General features: G+C 41.2%; 1 protein-coding gene across 1 annotated transcript; it reads right to left on the bottom strand.

The window, feature by feature from the left end:
* Nucleotides 1-258: 258 nt before the first annotated feature.
* Nucleotides 259-26,116, bottom strand: LOC142571582 (BOS complex subunit ncln). Its single transcript, XM_075680054.1, has 14 exons — nt 25,819-26,116; nt 24,729-24,919; nt 24,496-24,640; nt 22,252-22,346; nt 19,426-19,509; nt 19,219-19,322; nt 18,355-18,443; nt 17,167-17,291; nt 16,435-16,625; nt 11,283-11,403; nt 8,659-8,825; nt 5,229-5,282; nt 5,042-5,120; nt 259-1,054 (listed from the first exon to the last, which is right to left on the bottom strand). The coding sequence occupies exons 1-14, from the start codon at nt 25,991-25,993 to the stop codon at nt 992-994; spliced, it is 1,683 nt and encodes a 560-aa protein (XP_075536169.1). The 5' UTR covers nt 25,994-26,116; the 3' UTR covers nt 259-991.
* Nucleotides 26,117-26,240: the final 124 nt, after the last annotated feature.

Below are 26,240 nucleotides of genomic sequence, written 5' to 3'. Positions count from 1 at the left end.
TATGGCTCCTGAGATGTTGATGCCAGTGGTTAAAGAGATATAAGAGAACTGGGGCAGCTCACTGTAATGTTGCCTTAGTTAAAGCTGTGTATGCACACCGAATTAGTAATTAAAATGAGACAATTGTTCATCACACCACCACAGCATGAGACTAGCCAAGATGCAAACACAGCTTAATTCATCTTCTCAGCTGTCTATTTGTCTGCACAACAATGAGGCCTCTATTTTGTCGAGAAGAGTACATATAGTACACATGCAGCAACATTCAGAGCAATTTAATAACCAGTACGTATGACAGTCACAAAATGATAAAAAAAATGAAACAATGACAGTTGTTTCACAACTCCTGAGGCAACAAACAAATGGACCTTGCATCGATTAAGTCCAGACCATGCAGTATCAACGAGCTTTTTTGACAGTCTACCTTTGGGTCCCACTGTTTTGTCATTTACCACAAGGTACTTCCTACGCGTGCAAAAAATTTATTTATATACATTACATCACTATTTACAACCAGACAGTGCACACAGAGGAGAAACAGCATGAGCTACAACTAACACATCAATGAAAAGGCATGATGGGTTGCTGCAAAAGGCAGCACTGCCTACGACACCATCAAAACCATTTACGCACAACACACAGTGTCGAGTGTGCCACAATTCAGGGTTCTGTCCAAGACAGACAATCATCTTCGCCATTTCATTAGACCCTACTAACATGTGTATGGCAGCTGCTAAGACACAAAATGAGAAGCGAAAGACCGAGAAAGGCAATGGAGATACGATAGTACTACACAGTGAGGTGCTCCAACAGGTACCGATCAACTGTACCGATCAAGTGATGAACACACAGGCAAGTCCTCAAGCATGAAAAGTTTCTGAAGGAAGTCACCGGTGTTGACACTGGTCTTTTTCTAAGCAGTCTATGTGATGAAGGTGGCAGGCAAGAATGGAAGAGCAGCATTGGAACCGAGTGGGTCAGTAGTTGACACTTAATTCACCTTCGCCCTTGGTTGGGAAAACAGGCCCACAACCCTCTGTATATGGTGGAAGTTCTGCGGGACAAACAAAACGAAAAGCAAGCATTAGTATATCAAATATGGCAGTTATATATCTAACTTTATCATAAGGCTGAAACAGTAATTCTAATGCCGCATATCACAACCAATATTAGGTTACTGTAAATAAAGCACTAACTTCTTTTTATGGAGATCAACAATATCCACCTCCCTGTAACTGTTCCAGATGATGGCATCACTATGACTACCACAAAATGTATTGATGTCAAAAGACATGCAACAGGCAGGCTTCAGAATCTCACTGCAAAAAATGAAACATTTCAGCAGCCTACAACTAAGAAATCTGAAATATACACTTCATAAATGAGAAAATCACACATCATGTTCAACTCTATCTGAATATGTGCATGCAATCTTCTGCCTCTTTCAAATTATCCTCACTGAGTGGTGCACCAGTGCAGTTTCCCCGACTGATTATGTGGACACGCTCGATTATTTGGACAGTTTTGTGGCACTAGTACTCGCCCACAGGTGTACTGTAAGAGGACAACCGAAATTTTTGGCCACATTAGAGTGTGCCATTTGATTATTTAAAATGACTCTGCATGACTGCATGCTAATTTCGCCACCAAGTCAAGCACAAAGACCGATATCCTTGTTTTAATATGGGGCCGGCAGTGCTTTAGAACCAAAAGGAGCGAAGCCTAGTCGATTCAGTGCTAGCTGAGTGCACTGCACGAGCCAAACTACGAAGTTGCAAAGGCCAGTAAATGCTACATATGTGGTACGTCTTGTGGGTTTTGTGCATTTACCATTTGTTCATTCACATGAGAATAGCACAACTTTTATTGCAATTTTGAATTTTTTCCACTCAGGAACATAAAGCAGCTACGAAAGCTGTCAACTACACCTGCAATGTGTACGCCAACGGGGGTGGTGATTAGGTAATAATGACTGTTCTTTTTTGGACACTTAGGAATAAAGCAATTTTTGGCGAATCTAATATTTCGACTTTCACATTCGGCAACTAACTGGTTGCTTGTTGGTGAATGTATGTAGGAAATGACATGAACCGTGTTGAACCGTTTACGTATCCGTACACAATCCATGGGTCTAAATGAAATGCATTCTACAGGCTGCTGCCACTGGCTCTGCTGAGAGACACCAAACCTCTTTTTTCCTAGCAACACTGCCTTATTAGTATTTTTTTTCTTTTCTATGTGAGGTAAGAAAACTTTCAGCCCCAATTAGCAAATCGGGAGGTGCCAGTCATCTGAACCACAATAGGTCATGGCTGCCCCTACGGCAGCAGACTTCAATATGGTCTCTTGGAGACATAGCATGACCATTAACTTTCACTTTTCTTATAGTTGCACATCTTTCAGGCAATGTAGCTTTAGCAAAAAATTATTGACTGATAATAGTTCGACAATTCACAGGAAAAAAACAAAAAACAAGTGGCATGTCTCTTTGCTGAAAGGCTCAGTCACCAATTACAAACAAAAACACAATAACAACAACAAAGCAGCATAAACATCAATCAGCATTTATGCTACATTTACACAAGAACTCACTGTAAACATAGACACAGGGTCCTTCATTTTTGGGTTTTAAGGTTTTATAAATGTGGGGAGCAAAAATCTGATTTTATTTCTAAAGGAAAACCACGAAGAAATTGTGGCATTTTTTTTTCCCTAGAAGCCCAAACAAACTTCAGGATTTCTGCAGCAAGTTTCATAAACGATAATACGGGCGATGGTATTCTTTTGGGCACAAACTTTATGTAAAGGGGTCCTAAACCACCCCTCGGGCTTGGTGAAGAAGCATAGTCAGCAGATAGCATACGCAGCTGTGAACATCTCAGCCAAGCTATTTTGTCGTGTGCGGCGCGTGGAGTTCGCAAGCGGAGCACAATGTCACCTTTGTCTCAAACGCTTTAAAAGAAGCCCGCTTGTCATTCTTTTCTGGACGCCTTATTTCATAATAAAGCAGATTCCCATACGCGGCTGCTATTGACTAATAGCTAATATGAATCAAAAAGGGTGCTTGGATCAGTGAGCTTCTTCCTGTTGTTACTGTGTATATTTATTAACGAAGTTCAATAAACAGGGTGAAGTGAGGAAAACGTGCTTCCAAATTTCTATAATAATTACGTACCTCCGAAAGAAGCCAACTATCGTCTGCTCACGCATACTCGGCTGCGGTCTCCCGCATAGGAATTAAACTTGGGCTACCTTATTTATCAGTGTCGTGGCCGATAGGTCTCGCTGATTTCGACTAGTTTTGAATGCTCAACTAGCCTAGACCACACGCATGCCTTCCAGCGCGTGCTAACTTCTGGTTAGACGCCTTGGCAGACTAAGTGATAGCACTTCAAAGATGCGCAAGTTGAATTTGGCTACTATCCGTCAGTCAAGCTTGTGAAGGACAAAGCCAGTCCGCACCACATAGCACAGCTGGACTTTAGCATATACGCACAAGCACGCACTCAAGCTCTGTCGTGCACAAAGCAAACGCTGCACATATGCACTACAGTTGCATGTAGCTGTGGTCTTCTACATAGTGTGGATACTGTGACATGCCACAGCCGCCACGAGTTCACTGGCTAAGCCCACTGCGGCTCGCCGAGGACAACCGTGTTTAGCTTACATTTGGTGCATCGTGGGCACCAAAATTGGAAGTAGTGGCGTCTACGTTAACATCCAAAACCATATTTGAACTGCGCGCCACAGTGATGTTTTGAAATGGAGTGTCATGTGCACGCCCCGCTCCATCATAGCCTTTGTAGGGCAAGGCATTGAAGATGGAATGGGAGCACAGCGAAGAGGGTGTTTAATTGCCAATAATTCTGCTTCTGCTGAACTCATTGAAGTACTTCTTGCTGCAAAGGATTTCTGAAATAGAATATTTTAACTTCAAATTCATTTATCCTTTTCAATAAAAAGTGGTTCAGGGCTCCTTTAAAAATGCAAAATTACTCAGAGGTACATGTAATGAAAAAGAATGCTGCTTGCATATCACTTGACAAACTTATCTATATAAATAATTGTTGGGAGGCATTATTAATAATTTTAAAAGAATCCACCATGGATAAAAACAACAAATAGAGACACGTTTGGTGATCCCTTCTATACTTTGTTGTCTGTACTTTAAAGAATGGAGAAATGCACGAATAGTAGTGCACATGAGCATGCTTCGCAAGAGGTGCGATGCTTTCCTCATCTTACAAGCCCTTGTTGCTGCATATAATCTTATGCATTTTGAGCATTTCTTTGCCCATCCTAGACCTGTCAAGCCTGTTGTTTTTCACTGTTGTCCTGTTTTACTGGTTCCTGCCATAAGTTCTTGCAACAAAATTAATGAAATAACAACTAGCCAAACCAGTCATCTTTCTTTTGAACGTAACATAGTTGGGTAAACATCCTCTCAATGTTGCAACTAACGTTTGCAGTGCAGAGCAAGATCAGCACTGTTTTCGCTTCTTAGCGCATTACCGCCGTCTACATGTATACCACATGTTGGAAATTCAATGCAATGTACCACTACTGCATTCATGTAAACATGGCTACTAAAAAAGCAACAAGCTTTCGCTAACTCAAAGCCAGCAGGAGCTGAATATATTAGTATATATACTGATTGTTGCTTGATTGTTAAGCAAAACAGAGGCATATACCACGTTCATGATATGCATAATATTATTCATATGATGTATCTTGACCACTTGGACACACAAGGTGGGCAGCAGTCCTTGATTTGGTAATACCTGCACCTATTATCCTTTACGAAAGGGCATACTTCGGGGAGGAATTGGATGAAACCCAATTAAAAAAAAAAAAAAAAAAGATTCAGGGTGTAAAAAACGAATTATTGGGTTTTACCCAAAAACGAAGGACCCTACATATACTCGATTCAGTATCTGCTAGGAAGAGCCAGCACCTTTCTTTCATAATTTGCTTTAAACTATGCATATGATAATATTATACACAGAAAATTATTCTGAAGCTTGAAGGTAGCAGAACTTACCACAATGACAAGGTACACAGTTCCCAGGTAGGCACCAATAAGTGCTGCCAGGAACAAGTCAAACACAGCAGGCTTGACACTGCAAGTTGGTAGAGAAGAGGAGAGGGTTTCTTTCATGTGGGCTGAATGCTAACAAAAATGTTAGCAAAGATGCAGATCCCCAACAGACACAAGAATGTGCACTAACCTGTATGCATTCATGACAGCAACTGGAGTGTCATAAAAGACAACTTCAGGATCCCTGAAACCAGACATGACAATAAATTTGCTTTCAATGTGATCTACATTCTATAATGCTACAGGGAAGAAGTAAGCATTTAGAAAGGTGTCTTACACCGTCAACTTCCATTAATTCAACCTTCACAAAACCGATGGAATTGTCTAAATACTGTATCTGGCAGATCGAAATAGAAGCAGGGAAAATGTCCAAATGTACCGCTGATTTTCCGTTGGCAGTACTGTAGAGTTCTGTTAATTTGGCTCCGGTTAACTCAATATATTGTTGAATTCAATCTCGATTGAAGGTCCCCCGGCTGGCACCCGTACATTTCTATGGGCCCAAACGTTAATTTCTATCCTGAAATTGACCTTCACCAGGTGAACCAAATTTGACTGGTCGGCACGCATGCAGCTGACCCCAATGATGACCCAATTGGCAGCAGTTTCTGTCTTGGTGGTGTTTAGGCGAGAGTGAATATGTTGAACACACATCATTTCCTGCCAAAAATAGCAGTTTTCAGCCTACCCTAGGAAGATAGTCAAGAGGAAACAATAGCCCACAGTGAATAATTACAGTATTTACTTGATTATAATATGCACCTTTTATCCAACATATTTGGTATGAAACTTACTTGTGTGGTGAAATCGGTTGCAAAACCAAAGTATGATACGTTTGTGGTGTTTGCAAGACAGCCAACTGTGTCAGAGCCAGTCTGCCCAACGTCATCTTCGTTGCCATCACAAGATGGCAAGAGAATAATTTCTTATGTAGCAAGACAACGACGATGTGCGGCTTTCAGTGCTTAAAAAAGCTCATAGATGACTTGCTTTACAGGTTATGCTAATGGCAATAAGTTGCACCATGTGTGTTTCGAATTTGGGAGAAGTGTATGGGTGGCAGGATGAACTTGAGAACTGGTTCATCTAAACATGAGCCACTATCCCGTTGGCGATAATTCTGGAGTTGTTTAATGTAGTGCTGTCCAAGAGTAATGACGAACATTAAGTGTAAGTAAATTTCTATTCTGTAAAGGTGAAATTTACTGGTTTCATCTTTTTGTTAGTACCAAAATTAGAGGTATACCATATGCCAAAACACACCACCAATTCATTTGGCAGTATATGCCTGATTCTAACAGACTCCTGAATCAAACACACACCCACATTTTATAGGTTCAAAGTAAAAAACACTAACATAGAAATCTTTTAGCAATAAAAACGCAGCATGCTTCCGATTCTGATTATAAAGAAAAGATGAAACCAGGAAAATTTACACTTACAGATGAAATCTGTGCAAATAAATGTTCATTCGGTGAAGGTAAGCTTCGCTGCTTTAATATTTTTCCCATTGCTAGAATTGGAGGCATGCTGTATTTTTCTTGTTAACAAATCAGGTATGCCTTAGATTTCTGCTTTGTTTAGGAGCTCCGATGTAATTCATACACTAGTTTTTCTACTTTGAACCCACAAAAAGTTGGTGCGTGTTCAATTCAGGGGCATCTTAGAATCAGGCAAATATACTGCCAAACAAATCAGCAAAGTGTTTCAGCATTATTTCCGCTTGTTAATTTGACCCACCTGATAGTTCTATCAATTTCACTGGTCCAATTAAGGTCAAATTAATGGAAATAGACTATATTTGCTTTATTCTTATGAACCTTAATTCTTATGCACCCCCAATCTAACGCAGGCTGTATTTATGGGTTCGAAGTAGAAATCAACATGAAGCCTGTAGGGTTTGCTATCACAGAATTAAAATTTATTCCCACTTAATGTCCACTGTTGCCGTTCTTAGCTCTTTATCACTATAGGCCACACCATGACGTTCTCCATGCAGTCCCCTGCATTAAACATTCTGCATGCCTCGAATGTTTCTGCAACTATTGTGAATGGGGTAAGCACTTTCGCAGTTCATCACGCGATGCATGACGGACAAGCTAAACAAGAAAACGTGGGACGGGATCCATTGCCGCTAGCTTAGCATGCAAAATAAGTCGTCTTTCAAACAAGATTTCATAATAAAAGCAGCGTATCATCTTCATCATCATCAAGCTACCTATGTGAAAACTTGTTCCATCACCTTGTGATCACAATGGCAATGATGCTGGCTGTGACAGTAGGCTACTGCAAACAGTGTGAAGTGGTTGTGGTTTTGTATCCAATCGTAATGTGCAGGCAATTTAATGACCAACTTTCATTGATAAAAAGAAAGGGGGGGGGGAGGCATTACTATTAACCAGGAAAATACGTAATCATTCATTGTGAGCTGGCATTTTTACCTTCCTGGCCTGGCATTTTCAGGACTAAAATCTGCATTCGTTCGCATCTTGAACGCATTTTCGCTCAGTGCCACCAAGACTGATCGCACTGGGGTCATTATTGTGATCAAGTGCATGCGTGTTGACCAGTCATGTTAAAATGCCCTGATGAGGGCCAATTTCATCAATGGAACAAAGGCTAGGCCCATAAAAATGTATGGGCTAAATTTCTGTAAGTCTACAAAAAAGACTTGGGGTTTGTGACTTGAAATTGCATAATAGGTTATGAGGAAAGCTGTAGTGGAGGTTTCAGGATTATTTCAGTCACCTGGGGTTCCTTGGAGTGCATTTCAATCAAAGTACACAAGCATTTCTGCATTTTGCAATCATCGAAATGTGGCCACTGCAGCCAGGAATAGAACCCCCAACCTCGTGCTCAGCTGAGCACCACGGTTCTGTTCGGTAAACACCATGCCCGGTAAACCAAATCCTGCTGTACTTAGTTTATTGTTTATTTTTCCTGTTATCACACTACTACTTACACAGAGAATATATGCATTCACAGCAGAGACTCCCCCATCGTTCCGAACAACAATGCATCGAAAAATTGCAAGAAGAGTTAAGAGAATGACATGACAAGCACTTTCCAAGTTCCATATAAGTGCTGTTATGCAAGCAAACAACAGCACTTAAGTTTATACCAGTCTTGCTGCATACATCTACGCAGCCCTAAATGCAGGATATCATGTTGCATGTTCCAGCCCTGCATTGAAGCATGCAGTCAAAATTTGCCTATGTGCTGCAGTTACGTCCCCACAAAGGTCCTTGCATCTGTGTTTGATCAGTCGGAAGAGTACTCCTGGTTGCATGACCACAAAAAGGGCTCGTACTTTCTTCGATTAATCTTTCAAGACTATTTTCACTTCTTAGTTTTTACTTTACCTAACGTCCAGTGTAACATGCTGAGCAACAAGTATCCTCTTAATGCAGTTGAATTATGCAGCTAAAAAATACTGCACATAGAAGGTGCGCCATTGCTTTTGTCAAAGCCATCCTTTACCAATCAGCACACAATGAAGGCAATATCCCCGAATGCAATAGGTTGAGATAAAATGGAGGAAGCAAGAGCAGGAGTATTACCTCTTGTCCGGCCGGAAGGCCGACAGACGCACTTCCTTGAGGTGCCGTGAGAGTCCTTGCTCCAGCATGGAGACCAAAGGTGCTTTGCCCTTTGCCATCAGCTGGGCACCTCGTGGTTCACTTGACAGTGTGTCAACCCAGGCACTGAGGTAGTCCTCCTGTAGCCCCTGTTCATTGTCACAAAAGGACAAGGAAGGAAGCCAAGAATATTTGAACATACTCACAGCAGGGCATGCTTAGTGCAATTATATTTTAACACCATGAAAATGTAACAGTGTTTCCATTTAATATTAAAGATTTAACCTTTCTGTTATCATTAGACAAGACACTAAATGAACAAGACATAGCAGTGAGAAGACACACATTCTAAAAATTAGTTGTTTTTTTCAGGGTGTCTACCAAGTTGACATTTCCAAATTCCCCGAGTTTTCCAGGTTCTCCCCGAGTGCCTTTGCAAAATTCCCTGAGTGACACAGAAATTTGCTTTATGTAAGGATGGGCTGACACCATGCCGCCCAATGTTGTCACTCTCTAGCAAGCATGTTAAAAAAGGTGACTTAATTTAGTTTGAATAGTAAAAAGCAGCGTTTACTTTGCTCCGAAAGAAAACAGAAGGCAGGTGTTAGTAAAATGCACAGCGAAAAAAATACCTTCGAAAAAAATTGTTCAACCCATTGCAACTTCAGTCGAGCATTCACAAATACGAATAGAAAGGACATGCATACAGAAGCAAATATTTTCATATATTAGCTATTTCTGTCAACTTATAGCAAGTCATTGGTATGAGGTCCGAACTTTGTAACAAGTGAGATTCTCTCTAAGCAGCTGGAAAGTCAACCTCGACTATCCTGCCGTACTCTCAGCCTGTGCCTCAGCGTTGGTTTCACTGCTTTTAAGTGTTTATTTAGTTTGTATGATGGTCACCTGCATCTCAGCGTCAGCCACCACCGTTTTTTGAGCTCGAGCTCCTTGAAAGAAGTGATGGCACGCTTCTCTTCCCTTTCATTCCTCAATGCAAAGGTCCTTTGTGTTCTCGTCCTCCTTCCACCGCGAGTTCGCCCCACGGACCACTTGAAGCATCCTCTTGGTCAGTTGTAAAGTCAACGTCAAATTTTTCGAACTCCCTAAGGGCCGCAAGAACGTCCAGAAAATCGGGCAGTTCGAAAAAAAGAATGCATGTCTTTTATTGCCCTTATGGATTTAAATCGCCACAGGGACATCCAAAAAAGCTCTGAAGGTCTGCCAGTACACTTATTAGGCATATTGGTGCTCCTACTGTGACAGGAGATGACGGGTGCATGCGTGTATAATTAGGGAATACATGATGTGTTCAAGAGAACAGACTGGTGGGCTAGTTGGTACTACATAACTAGCACTGCGACTTCGTTTCCTTCTCTTGTCCTCGTTATTTTTTTTTCCGCTTTGTCTCAACATAATGTGTCCCGTAAGAATTGCCCCTTCCCAAACTTGTAATGCTTCACCGCAATACATTTGCGTATGCTTTACCGCATGGCACACTTGTACTGAGGCAAAACTAACTTTCGGAAACTGGCTTTATGGAACGCATTGTGCTTTCCGAGCGTCGAAGCCATGGAATCGCGATGACCACAAGGGCGAAATCGGTGCCATTGCTGGCAGCAGTAATTCATTCAATGAAAAACACGGCACCGAACGGCAAGAAGTTTAACAGCGAACGTCGAAGCAGCTAGGCCTAGCGTTGCGGCGGTGGTGGCTACGGCTGCCATCAGATCTGCATGCGAGAGCACCGGTTCGAGGCGGCGAGGCAATCAAAACGGCAGCGGTGGTGGATTTGATTAATGCCGTTTCGGACCTTCGGTCACGCCAAAAAGTCAGGAAAATCGGACGGCGAAGGTTTCTTGCGTCCAAAATTTCAGATACGTTTTCAGAGACGTTCTATGGGGTACGTGGTGGTGCCGCGAAGCCGTCCGAATTACCGGGCATCCGGAAAGTCGGCCGTTGACTGTACACTGGCAACTCCACCAGCAGATGACACCGTGTCAAAGACAATTCGTTGCTAGTCCTCTCTCTTGCTTGAGCCAGCATTACAGCGACTTTCATTCCCTTTCAATAAAATTACAGCTAATTTTTCCTGATAGAAGCACAAATTCCACGAGTTTTCCCCGAGTATTTCCCCCCCCCAGACTACTCAAAATCCCTGAGAATTCCTGGTTTTCCCGGTTGGTAGACACTGTTTTTTTATTCTATTCATGTTTTTGTGATCCGTCATACTAATTGGCCAATCTAGACAATAATGACAACATGGCATTGTGCGAGTTGGTGATGAAGTGCTATGCCAGCAATAAAAACATCAACATTGCACTGCCTGCATGAATATGCTAGTGGATAGCTCATAAGAGCAGGATATTGCTCTTACGAGCCGTATTGCTGCTTTTGTTGCACAGCCAATCCTGATTTCACAATCATCTGAATGTGAGAAAAGTGAAGTGGCATTTCTTTTTTCCTTATAGCAACAGATTCATATGTGCAAGATTTAACTGCAACACACTGCTGAAGATTACCCAGCACCAAAGTTTGCAAAAAAATTATAAAATGGGGCAAATTTTCAGGTTTTTGTGAATAACAAATGCAATGTTGAAACACACCAGGCTATCACGGAAGACTTCCAGACTTGATTCGTTGTCCGTCACATTGTAGAGGATGCGAGCCAAGGCTTCAGCAATCACCTTCACATTTCGAGCCAACGTGGATTTTTCAACCTTGTCACTGGAGGAAATGCCAGATTAGCTACATCAGAGGTGCACCCGAAAGTAAGTGAAGCCAACAAAACCAAAAATCACTCGAATGCAAGGTTTTTGTCAATGCACTAGCATAGAAAAAGTGGTAAAGCTTCATTTATGGGTACAAGAATTGCAGTTTCTGAAGCTGAAATGGACATGAGTTTTCTTGTGCTGGAAAGAAATTAGACATTTTTCGAGATGATGCTGACAGGCATGAAGCTTGTTCGCAATATATACAAATTTCGTCACAATCAGAGAAAACATGCGGCAGCCCTGTCAACACAATGATGATGATGGTAGTTCTTGCTCTCCTTCTCACGGTGCATGGGGGTTCAAGGCACCACTGAAGGGAATACCAAAGACAATGCCTTGTGGATTCTTGCAGTGAAATTTAGCGGAAAGTTGGGGATGCGTCCGCATACTCCTATTGCAGAATCTTTATTCTCACTTCGCAACCTTGACTTTTCATATTGAGAGGTAAGAAGGTTTATCAAAGCACAAGCAGAGTGTGTTTCTCATCAAAGTTGTTCTTCAGCCTAAAATGGTGTACTACTACTGGCATGTTTTGCAGTAGTGGTGGGATAGTGAAACTTATCATGAAATTGGTTTATTAAGAGCACATTAAATTTTAACACAACAATAATGGAATCAAGGCTGATGACAAATATAAAAAGTCGAGCGAGCCTCAGATAATGAAGTAAGACGCAAGTGACAAGATGGGCCAGAACCAAGATATCTTACAAAAGTATGAGACAAAATTTATTGTAACAGGCACAATACAACAAAACACAGTCAGGTTGGTATAATGCAAGAAAACTCAACTATATCTACTGTAATTAAATGCTGAGAAAGCAGCAATAAGTAATTTTCACTAAATATTAGAGATATACAATGTACAATATGCTGAACACCAACATTGCCATTTGTAGGTTCAGAACACCACTTTAAAGGGACACTAAAGGCAAATCTTAAGTCAAGCTAGAGAGATAGATTAGTGCTCGAGAATCTCAAAGGTGTAAATATTATCGCAAACAGAGCTTTAATAATGGAGAAATTGAGGTAAATGCAGGTCATGAGTGGAGATTCCCCCGAGACATTCAAGTACTTGCCCGATGACAAAAGCACTCCTCAGTTAAATTCTGTCACTAGTACTCAACCACTGATTGCAAAAAACATCCTTGTATTGTGTTATAAGACAAAATAAAATATAACTTGTCCAGTTCTATTCCACTTTTAGAAAAAAATTCAATGAAATTACCCTTGACAACGTGGGCGGTCGAAAGGCTTCGTTTTCACTCGACTCTGTGCTGCCCACGCTTTCGCATTTTAGTAGTTTCATTATCGCATAGTTCTGCGCTAGTTTTGCTGGCTCGCGAAACTTGCACAAACTGCAAGTAGCAGAGAATTCAACTTCCATGTGATGTCCCGCGACGCCCGAACGGTCTACATCTACTGACCAACAAACAGCTGCAGCGGCGAATCCACCACTCTCAGTACTGTCATCTGTCGGACGCCATTTTACTCACTGACAACAGCAAAGGGTTGTGATGGTGTATTCAAGATCACCACTCTCCCGGTTGGGTGATAGGAAATCTGAATTTCGAAAAAGGTATTCAGACTCTTCAGGTGCAATTTTTTCGTAAACTAAGTCTTCTCTTGGCATGAAACAAGCATTGTGACATTTCTGGAATGATATTTAAACAGTTCACATCAACTTAGTATTTGCCTTTAGTGTTCCTGCAACAACATTGAGAGAAAACAAGCAGCCCTAAAATATCACAGAAAAAAATGTCGACTGATGAGGTGCAATGTTCATGTAAGAAGGCTTCAGCTTCCCAGATGATTACTACTTTCAGACGAACGTGATGGTAGGTACATTTGTGCTTTAGCTCATAGTCTGCCACTATCAACACTACCACTATCACTACCATTATCAACAAGTTTCTCTGGACTATGTATACGTAAAAGCAGCACCTGTCTGGCTTGGCCAACGCACGTTTCCAGAAAACAAAATGTGCGCAGGAGACAGGGCAATACAACTTCACAAAATGTTTCCTTTTGCTCCTTTTTATCTCATAGTCTGTCATTACCCAGAGCTTTCAATGAGCATTGTATTTTCTTAAAGGGGCCGCGAAACACTTTTCGAACACAGTAAGAAAATGTTGCCAATCTGTACAAGAGGCTCCTGTTGACATTTGAGCCAAATATTATTGCACTGCATGCAGCAGCATATTTACAATATTGTGTGAAAAGCAGCGAAAAATCGCTTGTTCTTGCCTTCGCAATGTCACCGGAAGCAGCAAAGACTACCAAGAGCTACTGGCTGATTTCGTGATCGTCGGAACATTCTGATACAATTATTGCTAATTTTATATATGTCTGTAATATCAAAAAGACAGAATGCATTTCATCTTTGTACTGCCGGTCTAGACAGCAGCTTCGTGTAGCTGTGCGGCCTCCAAGATAGTAGTGGCTTGCTGTATAGAGCAGATACCACGGCCGCCACAGGGGTGCCGTGACGAGCCTTCTCGACGGTTAGACATTAAACTTTTCAGTAGAGCCTTACGACCGTGCCAACTCCCTTGTATATCTTCCAGCGCGCTAGTGGAGACAAACGTACATAGAAAGCCACACACTGGTGCGATAACTATGTCTAACTCGGTTTATACTTGAAGGATTTGGAACATTCTTGCAGCACGGTATTAGTGAGGTTATGTGCTTTGAGGGGTGACCGCTCCTTGAAAAAAAAAAAAAAAACATTAAAAAAAAATATTTGTACTAGAGATTTGAAAACCACCCACTTGCAGGGCATTACAAGCAGATTTCAAATATGCATTAGTTTCTCTGTAGCCGCTACAGTTCTTAAATTATTGTCTTATGTTGAATTCCAATGGCGGAGTCGGAGCAAGTTTGTTCCAATGACAGAGTGAAGGCGGGAGTAAGGTGTTCCAATGAGAGAGTCGGAGGGGATTCAGAGCGGGAGTCACTCCGTGGAGCAGAAAAAGATGCTCCACCAAAATCGGCGGTGTGGACCGGAACTCTGCGCAACTTATTTCCTTTACCACGTTTGTCTGCTGGGAGGCGCCACCGGTCATGATTCGCGAGGAAGCAAAAGCTGCTGCATGCTTGGTGAGATATCCATTCCGCACTTTTAAAAAAACAACAGGTGAACGGCGCTGAAGAGACAAGTGACCGGTGCGGCGGTGGTGGGAGCAAACAGCGGAAGGAAATGACAAAACGCAAGGTATCCTGGGTAACTCAGTGATAGAACTTCCGCTTCCGCCTTGCTCTGGCGGTGCAGGTTGTGTTCCACTCGCGGATCTGGAGGCGTTGCTCTACGCCAGAGCCGAGTGCTCGCTCGCAGGGTCCGTCGGCTGCTCCGACTCCGCCATTGGAATTCAACATTACATAATGGCAGAGTAAAGTGATTTTGGGGGCACTTTATTATGCAATAAATTACAATAACACTTACAATCACAATAAGCGTAGTGCTGTAGTCTATTTAGCTCTTTGCAGACCACGAAGTGCCGATGTCTATTTGAACAGCATCTACAATTACTGCAACTATGAAAAAAAAATTAGAACACTTCAAATAATTTTTTTCACAATCACATGAAAATTACTTTGTAAATTTACATTTGTCTTATATTAACGAACTTTGGCATACATACTCTTGAAGATATATGCAGTGCTGATACCTGCTTGAAATCGCAATATCTCCCAGCAGTAGTTGCAAAAGTACAAGGTTATTTTTCAGGGAACAGAAAAAAAAAATTTTTTTTTAATGCTGTAATTTTTTTGCACAGTTCCAGTAACTGCACATGCTGTTTGGCTAGACATCGGCACTTTGTGATCTACAAAGAGCTAAACAAGCTGCAGCTTGATGCTTTTTGTGAAAACTTAGTACATAAAGAAGTTCACCAGCTATATTCTGCCACTGTGCATCACATAACTAAAATCTATAACAGATACCCAAGAAGTAATTACATACTATTTGAAATCTGCACAGAAAACTCTATATTAGGGTGAACTTTTAAACCTCTAGTACAAGTAATAAAAAAAAGTTGTTTCGAATAGAATCTTGTCTATTTTTACCTTGTCTTTTGACCTCGAGGAGCGCTTTGAATGACCTCCCCATAATAGCGAGGTCTTTTTATCACTAGTTAGAAAAGGGTTTCAGGGCTCCTTTAATGTATAGTCATATTGTCGTATAATCCATGACATCGTCCCATAAAAGACTATTTAAACTGCAGGAAATGCCTGCAGTTTGATGGGCAGTCTAAAGTGGAGAAGAAAAAAAAAAGACCCTGAAGAGTAAGGAAAATGCAAGATCCAGGAAACGACCACAGTAAGTGAAAGCAGTGCAGTTTAGTATGAATCAGTTTATTTAATCAAATTTGGTCTTGGGGAGGGCTTAAATAGTGTTGGAATGACTTTATCAGAGACGTCACCTCAAATAAGTTATCGCCATGGAGAGGAAGTTCGCAAAGTGTGAGGTGACAATCACATTACTCAAAAGCAATAAAGAAAGGCAATGACGTCAAAGGACAGAAGCAGAATATGTGTCTACTAAATGAAGTGACATCCAGTGAGACAAAATACAATAATGGCAGTGAGCATGGTAAAAGACGCACATTGGCAATGTACTATAATCCACTTTGTGCTGAATAACACCTTTAATTATGAGAAGTATTATCGTTAAAACTAAATTTCAGGCCTAAAAAAAATAAAACGAAAAAAAGAAACCACCCTGTGTTGCATTTATGTAAACAAAATATTTGCAGAAGTGAACTTCTCTTGCTTTTGAGAGAAGTCTTATTAGTGGCTCCTTATGCAAAGGGCACAGTGACCAGGAATGGAATGGCAAGATGGCAGCAACCAGCAGCGCGAGCAGAGCTGAGCCACTTGTTGGCAATGCAGCTGTACAGTGAGACGCATCTTTTTCTTCATTTTCCCATGAGATGCCGAGACTGCCATAACACAAAGCATGTCTTCATGAGAAAGAACTCTGTCTTACCGTGTGTCGAAAATGGAACTGCGACTCGATGACCGATGGCTGGGAAGATGCGAGACAGTGAACGCTGGCAGGCGACGCATGCTGAAGCGCTCATGCTCCCAGGCCAAAGTTTCGTCTGCCAAGTTGATTTTCTTGTGCACCATCGATACCCGCATAGCAGGCGAAAGGATTGATGACACTCGCTGCAGCTCCTACATGGTTTCATGTCAACAAAAGAGTCACCACTATACCACTAATACAAACTTTGTAGTTCCAAATTACAAATGTTTCCACGAGAATATGCCTGGTGTACAACTTTCGAACACAGTAAAAGGCACAAGGAAATAAAGCCAAAATTAATCAGAGGAGAAATGCAGCTTTACAAATATGGTTCCCCCTCCTCCTCTTTCTCTCATAACAGGCATGTCAGACAAACTGTTTTAAGCTTCATGGTATCAACAAAGCACTACGCACAATTCCTAAAGCATGACATGCATACTTGCTTGGAGCAGTAAAAAAATACTGCCCACAGATCAAGCAGCATGATCTATGTGTGACCCCCCAACATGTTTTTTTCTTTGTTAAACATGCTGCTCTAGAAAAAAAAAGTGCTTACACTTAGCGCCTTAGCACTACTAATAGAATACTAAACCAGCATCCACTTTTGCCAAAAAATACTATTACAGGTATGACAACCACAGCACAAAACCAGAGGACTGAAAATGTTCTGCTCAAGAAATGAACAATGCTCACATTGAACAAGTTGGAGGTTGTGCTGCCTTCCTTTGGAGGCTTTGACACATGAACGTATAGGTCATCTCCGCTTCCGAGAGAGTCTAAGCACATTGTGAACAATGAGTCAGCCAGGAGGCTTCCCTCTGTAAAGGAAGAGGACAGAGTGAGCTGAAACCTGAAGAGGCACAGAAGCAAACATATTCATGTGCTCCAAGTTGAAACACTGCTTCACCTTCACAACATGTAGAGCAGTGCCTGTAGCAATGGAAACAATGGCATCACAACAAATACAATAGACTTCGCTTATGATCATGATCATCCACTGCAGTAGCCCAATGGCAATGGTGCTCTGCTGCTGAAGATGAAGTCACAAGCTCGAGCGACTACTGTTGCCACATTCCAATGGCAGTAGAATGCAAAAATTCTCATGTGCTGAGCACTGGGTGCACATTATAGGTGGTCAAAATGAATCTGGTCCATTCCACTATAGCATCACGCATAGCCTTTTTGTTACTTTGGGATGCTAAACAAAATCAATGATCAACCATTCATAAGATTACGGGACCTTGGATATTTTAAATTATCAAGAGTCCACATTAACAAAGCAATTAATTGCATCTATGCAAAACTAAATCAATGCTCCCAGTCTGTTCCCAAGCCACATAAGATTGTCTTCAACTGAACACAGTGAATGTCTGGGTACACTCCATAACTTCGCTTTCAGCCAAACGTTATTGTAAAGCGACTTGCGCACAGTGGCCTGTGCTTACTTTTCTCCTGAGGCTGAGTTCATCACTTCCAGCCAACTATGGCAGTGCCCAGAGTGATCAGCACTCAAAATACAGAAAGCACTTTGTAGGGCCAACCTTAGGGCACTAGAGCTTGGGCACAGGGAATTTTACATCTTCTGAATAACCGCCCCCCTCCTTCTTCCACTATTGCGGACTCCTTGTAGCTTATGTAAGCAATGCATTTTCCATAAGAGGAATAAATATTATCTGACTTCAACAAAGACCTGATGCTTACAGGGGCTGCATAATACCAGGAATAATGTGCACAACTTCATGAACCTGATAGCATAAAAACTAATTTTATGCAAAAGAAATGGTAACTACCAATAAGTTGGCCATTTTTGTTTTGACACATCGATAATAATAGCCTCAAGCTAATATAGTGCAAATCAATTCAAAATTGTAAAGTGTTCACCTGTGCTGTCAATGTTGTCCTCTATCCATTTCTTCGTTCCATGATAGTTGAACTTGCCTCCAGCAGAAATTAGAAAAACAAGATTGAACCTGAAAAGTTACCAATTAATACGGACACTTCATTTACTTTTTTTTACAGGTATTTTCTTACACACATAGTAAAGGCCTCTTTTTGTCACTCAAATTAACACAATTTGTCAACTGCTACAGTTAACACATAAGTTAGAAAAGCATAAATGCTGACGAGAGAGACAAAGGTTAAAATCCTATGGCACCTCTGAAGTCACAAGAAAACTCGAGTGCCGCACTGGTTTATTCTAGTGACTGAACACTTCTTGACTGCACTTGCCCTGTACTTAAAATGTAAGTGAGTAACCTAATTGAATTAGTTGGCTTTGAAGCATGTTGTGTGAAAGCGCAAGAAGTTTGACAGCGAGGCAAGAACAAAAATACACGTGGAAGATGCAGGATGGTCACCAGCTGGAGTGGAGTCAAAGCACGTCACAAGCAAGCCATCATAAGAAAGAAAGAAGAAGAAAAAAAAAAAAGGTGAAGGCCACTGAACTAAAGTGTTTGATGCACCCAAGGCCATAGAAGCACAGAAGGCATGTTCTGATCACAACAGAAAAGTGGACTTGACTTTTCTGTGAGAGAACGTAAGTGCCAGAGCCACAATCAAGTGGTGCACCAAATTTTTGCTTCAAGGACAAGATGTGCCACAATGATGAGAGGGCTTTAGGTGTGTAGGGAACTGAACAGGTGGTTTATAAAACCAACATAAAATACTTCCAGCACCTACAGGTTACTAAATAATTTAACTAGACTTCACTGAAATCTTCTATTTCCTCCTCCTTGCTGCACTTACTGTGGATGCGTCCTAGAGTTAGTGTACAACCTTGAGAAAAGGCGGGCCAGTTCAAGAAGGGCAGCAACCCCACTGCCGTTGGAGTCTGCGCCAAAGGACAATGCCTGCAGGGGAGAGGGCACGGCAGTTGGGTTGATTAAAATGAGACAAAGTATGAAGACACGGCAACTATGCTGGCAGTATTTTTTTTAGTCAAAGTGAACTAACCGGACTAATTCCAAATGCATCGTAGTGAGCCACAATAACACCTGTTGGCAGCTGCTCTTCAACACCAAATCCAGAGAGCTTTCCCTGAAAGGAAAGGTTCGGCAGCATGTTACACTCCTGTAACACGTGAAGGCAAAAGCCCGCTGCACACTTGGTAATGCATTCATTTATACGATGGGAGGGGTCAGACTTCTTGCAAGACATAATCAGCCGCAGTGTGCGAGCTTAGGCCTCCTTTCTACGTTGCTGTCTCGCATCGTCATGTTGCTGCTTTAGCAGTTCGGCTCGTTTTCGATGCTCAGCTGCGGCTTCACGCACTCGTATAGGGGAGTAAGACTCACACCAACTATGTTTCTCTTCGACTTCATGTTGCATCCTCTCAACAGGGAAAAGCAGCGCTCGCAGTTGAATGCCTTGCTCCCGCTGCTTCGCACATCGCACCTCATTCTTCGCTTGGCGAGCATCCTCGGCCATAATGTACCTTCGAGAGAGGTATGTAAAGCTTTCCTGATGGTTCGAATGCTTGTTTTGAGCTTATTCTTTACTGAAGCTTCTGCTGTTCTGTGTGTTGTACGGGTGATTTCAATGGATGTATGCACTGTTTGCTTTATTTTGCTGAGCGTTTGTAGCCTGCGGGAGTATGAACCATTGCATTTTCTGCTTGCTTACAAGAATACGAGCCATTGCATCTTTGTACCACCCGACTAGATGCTGTGTTTCTTGAGTGTGAGCCATTGCAACGAGCCACTTAAGAGGAAGCTTTAGCTCGGGTGCTTGTAAAAGGAGAATTAGTTTTTTTCGGCAACCACTGCACCAAATTTGACGAAGTTTGTTGCATTTAAAAGAAAAACTTAAGATGTAGTGACTGTTGGTTTCGGATTTTTTATTTATGTTGTCAGTCTTATTAAAAATTGGCAAAAACGGAAAATTTTCTAAGAACGGAACCATAAAGTTTACAGCTCTGTAACTCAGCAACGGAAAATGATAATACAATTCTGTGAATTACCTGATAGTACATCTAAAGCGGAAGAAATTTGTGTGTTGCACATGAATCTCAAATAATTTAGTAATACGGAAATACAGCTTTTGCAGAACCCTTGTAAACAACATAACAAATTCATGTAAGACATAAAATGACGTATTGAATTTGTCCACTTTCAATTATCTAATGGATGGCGTTTACAGAACCGCGATATCTGCTCTTATTAGGGCTATGAATTTGTAAACTTCGTGCTTCTATGTTTCTCAGACTTTCGAATTTTTGAAAATCTTTTTAACAAACTTCAGAACCTAAATCGAAATTCTGCTTGCAACAGTCACTAGAATTTAACTTTCTCTCACAAATACAACAGATTTCATTAAAATCGGCCCAGGGGTTATCTCAGAAAAACGCTTTTGAGTTTTACACGTATTTGAATAGGCCTCGTCGGAGTTGGGCCCGAGCTAAAACTTCCGCTTAAGGCTTTCACCTTAATAACAAGTGGAGTAGAATAGGTAATGTACTGCACAGAACAGGTTACTATCGCTCTATTAGAAAAACATAATGGGCTCCAAGGGAAGAGACATGCAAAGCACGAGCCTCAAGAGAAAACTGTGTGTATTGGAGTAGTTCAAGGAAAGCCTGTGGAATCGGTCTTATACGCACTTGATCCTCTGCTTGAGTACCAGATAGATCCTGATCTTCCACGACACATTAACATCCTCTTTCGTCTGCGCCTCAGAACGGCTCGCACCAAGCACTTCCTATCTGAATGAGGCAGCTGTCCTCTCCAGTATGAACATGCAGTCGCTACAACAAGAACATATACTAGCTACTCCTTCACTATCTCAAGCACATTACATGTGGACAGTGAATTGAGCAAAAACTGCAATTTACTTGACCCACATTGGCCTTTATTTCACTTGCCAAGGTGCTGGGTTTACAACTATCAAACGTAGTGCATCGAAAAGCAATGAGTTCTATGGAAAACTTATTTGAAGGCACTGGCACCCAAGAGGTGAATACTTAATTTACAACACTGTGTGTAATTGTGAATGTCATTTGAGTGTCTGCATGAAACATATTTGTATGATTTTGACATCTACGGACTTGTTTCAACTGCAACTTTTCATGGAGGACTCCTGCTCTTGCACAGGTACATTTCCTTCTCTTTAAATCTAACTTGTACAAAATCCTATTATATATAAGTATTTTTAGTTTTTTATATCATATTATTCAATATATAAGTGAATGCAATAGACATCACTTGAACATGGTGACAAGGGCTTTATATTTATTGTGAACTAAAAAAAAAAAAAAAAAAAGACTTCCCATAGTGAGTGGAGTGGTGTATTCTTTATGTGTACCAATACAGATAACATGTTAAAATGGTCATAAAAGAAGATATACTACTTAGTAGCATAACAACTGGGCAAGTTGATGTTTAAATATCTTGCCTGAAAGCTCAAAAGTTTAACAGCGAAGCAGGAACAAAATGACATGAGAACAAGCTCATCCTCTTTTCTTTTTGTTCTCATCTTGATGTTAAATGTTTGTGCTTTCACACAAGATATATATCGCAGGGAGCTGTCAACAAGCTATATATCAGTCTGCTCACACTTAGTCACTGAAACAAGATAACTAAAACAAGATAACAAGGAAACAAGACACTGATAACTGCACCATTCAGTATATTTTTGCATAATAACAATCATCACACTGTCTGTGCCGTGGTGAACACAGCATGAGAAGAATGACGGGTAATTTTTGTAAAACAGTGGCTATTTGTTTATAACAGAAACAGTTAATCACGAGATCACGCATAATCTGTTTACTGCTGAACTTACCTGAATATTCGAAAGCTGAATGTCAGGAATTACTTTGGCCTGACTTCCCAAGACCACCAGCTGAAATCCACTTGCCTTCAGCATGCCCCACAGCTCTGCGTAATTTGAACAGAGCAAAAAGCACCATAGTTTTCAAGATTCTTCAGAAGTACAATCACTTAAGTAGCATATGCAATCATTTGTTCTGTTTGAAATCCAGCAAGCCATAATATTCGAAGTTATGCCCATTTGCAACATAGCTACAGTAACTGGAAGGATGCGCCCTTGTAAGCAACTTGAAAAGATGCACAAAAAAGTATGTCCATATATGAACTAAATTTCAAACTTGTTTTGAGTTACAAATGTGCTTATAAACAATTATCTGCAATAAATAAATAAACAAATAAATAAATAAATAAATAAAAGTAATATTAATTTCAAGGCAAATAAGCTCTGGCGACACTTCACACTACTTTTACCAAGTAGCAATCTAATGCTGTCTATGATGATACAAATGCAAATGCAACAGGAAGGCGGTGAACCTTGCTATTCTTATGTAAGAATGAAACATTTAGGTTTTAAGTAGTTTAGTCAGGTTAGTGGGGCAATATATTGCAGAGGTGTAGCAATGATGCAAACTGGCACAGCTTTGACTACACTACATGCAACCTGGAATACACATGACACAATACAGGGGGTTTCAGCGAACACTTTCAAAAATTCTTAAAATAGCCGGTGGCAGATGGAACAATTCTAGTTCATGAGGTGGTCTACTCGAAGTGGCCAGACTACTAGCTCGAAAAATGGAAATGCATAATCGACTAATCAACAAAATTATTAATTAAGTTTTTAAGTAATTACCTTATGGGCCATATTGCAATTTACAAATTCTAAAAATTTACAAATTGCAGTTCACAAGGCAGATCCACTTGGAACGAATTCTCAGGATGATACCAGTTTCGAGATATTGTTTCTCGAACTTAGTGGAGAAATGCACTGGCGTTCCAGTTACTTTTGAGCTTAAATGCATAAAACGACGTTTTGTTAGGAAAGTAACTGGAATGCCAATGCATTTCTCTGAAAAATTCGGGAAACGATATCTCGAAACTGGTGTCATCCTGAGAATTCATTCCAAGTGGATCCACCTTGTGAACACCATCACTAGAATTTGTACATTGCAATATGGGGCATAACATAAGTAGTTAAAAATTTAATTACTGAATCTTTTGTGCAAGTAATGTCTGTCTCATAGAGTAGACCAGCTCATAAATTAGAACGGTGCTACCTGCTACAGGCAACCTTTAAAAACTTTTGAAAGTGTTCGCTGAAACACTCAGTATATGCATATGATAGAGCATATAGTAGTTATTTCTACCAGCCCTAAGTGACTTCTTTTAATGAAAACTACACTGCAAGACAAACCAATCTCACTGCATAGGAAACAAGCAGAAATGCTATTGCAAAGGCATATAGACTAATGGTATCCAAAACTTACATCAAGCGTTCCTTGAAAGCATTATTGTGATTTAATTAATATCAGAAGAGAAAGGCTTGGGGTTCAACTTGGGGCTCTACAAAGCATTTTATCCTTGTAAGGTTGTGAAACAAGACCAGCTAAGTTACTTCTTTATGCAGTTAACACCAACTATAACAGTCCACCTAAATGCTATCATTACAAAGCTGCACAGGCCAACATTTCAGATTAAATGCACTAAACTGACTAACTATTTAGTACACAGCTGCTCCTGTGCACAGCCATTTTTATCGTCAATTCACCTCATACTTCACTCATGCAACACTTAGAATGCCATGCTATCTCAAAAGGCAAAAGCATTGCGGAGCAACATCCCAGCGAAGGCAACAGAATTTTACTGAAGTTTTAACTAGAAAGCTTCGCTGATATAATCCACGCAAGCATCTGTGGAACACTAGCAAGCAAAGGTTTGAACGAAGGATTGTTGCAGCAGTAAAAACCATAATTGTCATTTTCCACCTTTCCATAAATATTTTCTGTTTCATCCTTAGCCCCACCCCCGCCTTCACTCATGGAGGAATAAGGAAGTGCATGAGACGATTATCTTGGGCACATGAGAATTGTGCGGCATTTCAGTGAATCATAATTATAAGGTTAATGAGCTGCAACAAGGATAGTGCCTTTCTTCTTTATGATTAGAACAGGATTTGATACATCCAAACAGTACAACACCGTCCCTTGGCTGCTACTTGCTAAGAATTCTTAACATTGCACCATCGACACTCTTGTACCTTGTGCGACACTGGTCGTTCTGCCATTATCAGATGTCCTCTGGACACTTTTGTACATGTCTTTCAACTCGTCTGTCTCATATGCAAAGTATACAGGCACAGGCACAGCATCCTCTTGTAGTGCATGTTCAAGCTCCATTAAAGCCTGGAAAATAAAAGCAGATAGTCAATAGCAATCCCTGCAATGCTCACTTGTGACTTATGTACCCACATAGACGTGGAATTGTCCTTACCTTCAGCTTATCAGGAGAAACATCACTGAAGTTTTGTGGCAAGAATATAAGAACACCAGCTGCCCCTTGCTGGATCACCTCATTGAACTGCCCATGAGTGAGGTCAGCAAGCCGTGCTATGACAACTTTTCTGTGGTAAGATGATGAATGTAATGTTCTAGCTTCAGTGTTCACAACAGAACTCCTAGACCCTGAAAGAAGAGACAAGTGTGTTGTTACTCAATGTTGCTTCTGCATGGTAAATAAAAATTCTTCTAATGTCTTCCCAGGTGGCAGCTATTGAATGCTATTATGTTCTAGGCCCTATAGCCTTGCTATAACAGAAGTGGCTGGCCAGTGTAGACGACACAACCAAGGGGAAACAGCATGAGTCCGATTAATTCTCACAGCGACGTGCATACAATTCGTATGTAAAGATGTCTTATTCCAGAATAGTTCTTGCTGTTAGTTACCCTGGGTGAAGTTTCTGAAGAACACAGTCTTGAGGTTTGTGACAGTATGCAGAACTCGCATGCACGCTGCGAGCACAGTAGATTCGAAGCCGCAGGAAACTGTGCTTTCCGAAAATTCTGACTTAAACACTACCAGTGAAGGGAACTCATGAAAGCTGTAGCCGCACTCTAGCTCAAGCCGGCCTGCAATTTCCGGATAGCCACACACAAGCAAAAATTATCAGGTGTTGAGACGACACATTTTAGATCTCAATATGAAATAGAAAAAGAAAATAATAATAATAAAGCGCTTTCAAGATTGCGCAGAGTAAAAAGTGAGCTTAATCTCTGTATCTGCTGCTCTCGACAAGAGTTTCCCGCAGCTTCTAAAGGCACATGATTGCCAATTGCCACCTGCCGTGCTGGCTACAGTTGCCGTGCCACAGTCTACGACTATGCATTTCTGTAAACGCATGCTGCAGTCAACAAGGAGGTTACATGTTAGAGCGTGCTTGGCACGTAGGTAAAGAGGAAGTTATTTTTTCCGCACCTTCTTGACCAGTGCAAAGCGTTCGCACGCCCCTCGCTGTAGGCGATTTCTTTTCAGACACACCAGTCTTATTCAGCACGCAGCTGCGCGTATCCCGCGCGCGACTTACCGTGAACAGTTCCCTGCAGGTCGTAGTGCTGCATGCGATATACGGTGAACTCGTGCGATCCGAGCACGGGGGTGACCGGCGAGATGACGATGAGAAGCGGCACAAAAACGATCACGTAAAAAGGCAGGTTGCCTCGCAAGAACTCGAAGACTCCTTCAGCTCCGTCCAAATACATCTTGAAGCAGCAGTTCTATTTTTAACGAGAATGAGGAAAGTAGAGACCGAAAAACGCCTAATGCACTCTGCAGGATGAACTAATGAAAAGTTGGACCAAAACCCCTCCGTAACGAGCACCGCAGCACTCCAAGCGGTGTCAGAGGAAGTTATCTTTCATTTTATAATACGACACTCGCTGGTAGGCTTTTCGTTGCGCTAGAGTAGTACAGTAATTACTCTGTGTGAAAGTGTGACTGTAATTAAAT

The sequence above is a fragment of the Dermacentor variabilis genome, chromosome 2 (genome assembly GCF_050947875.1).
Source record: "Dermacentor variabilis isolate Ectoservices chromosome 2, ASM5094787v1, whole genome shotgun sequence".
Taxonomy (NCBI): Eukaryota; Metazoa; Arthropoda; class Arachnida; order Ixodida; family Ixodidae; genus Dermacentor; species Dermacentor variabilis.
Note: the sequence above shows the minus strand (reverse complement) of the source record. Positions and strands in the feature narration are given on the sequence as shown.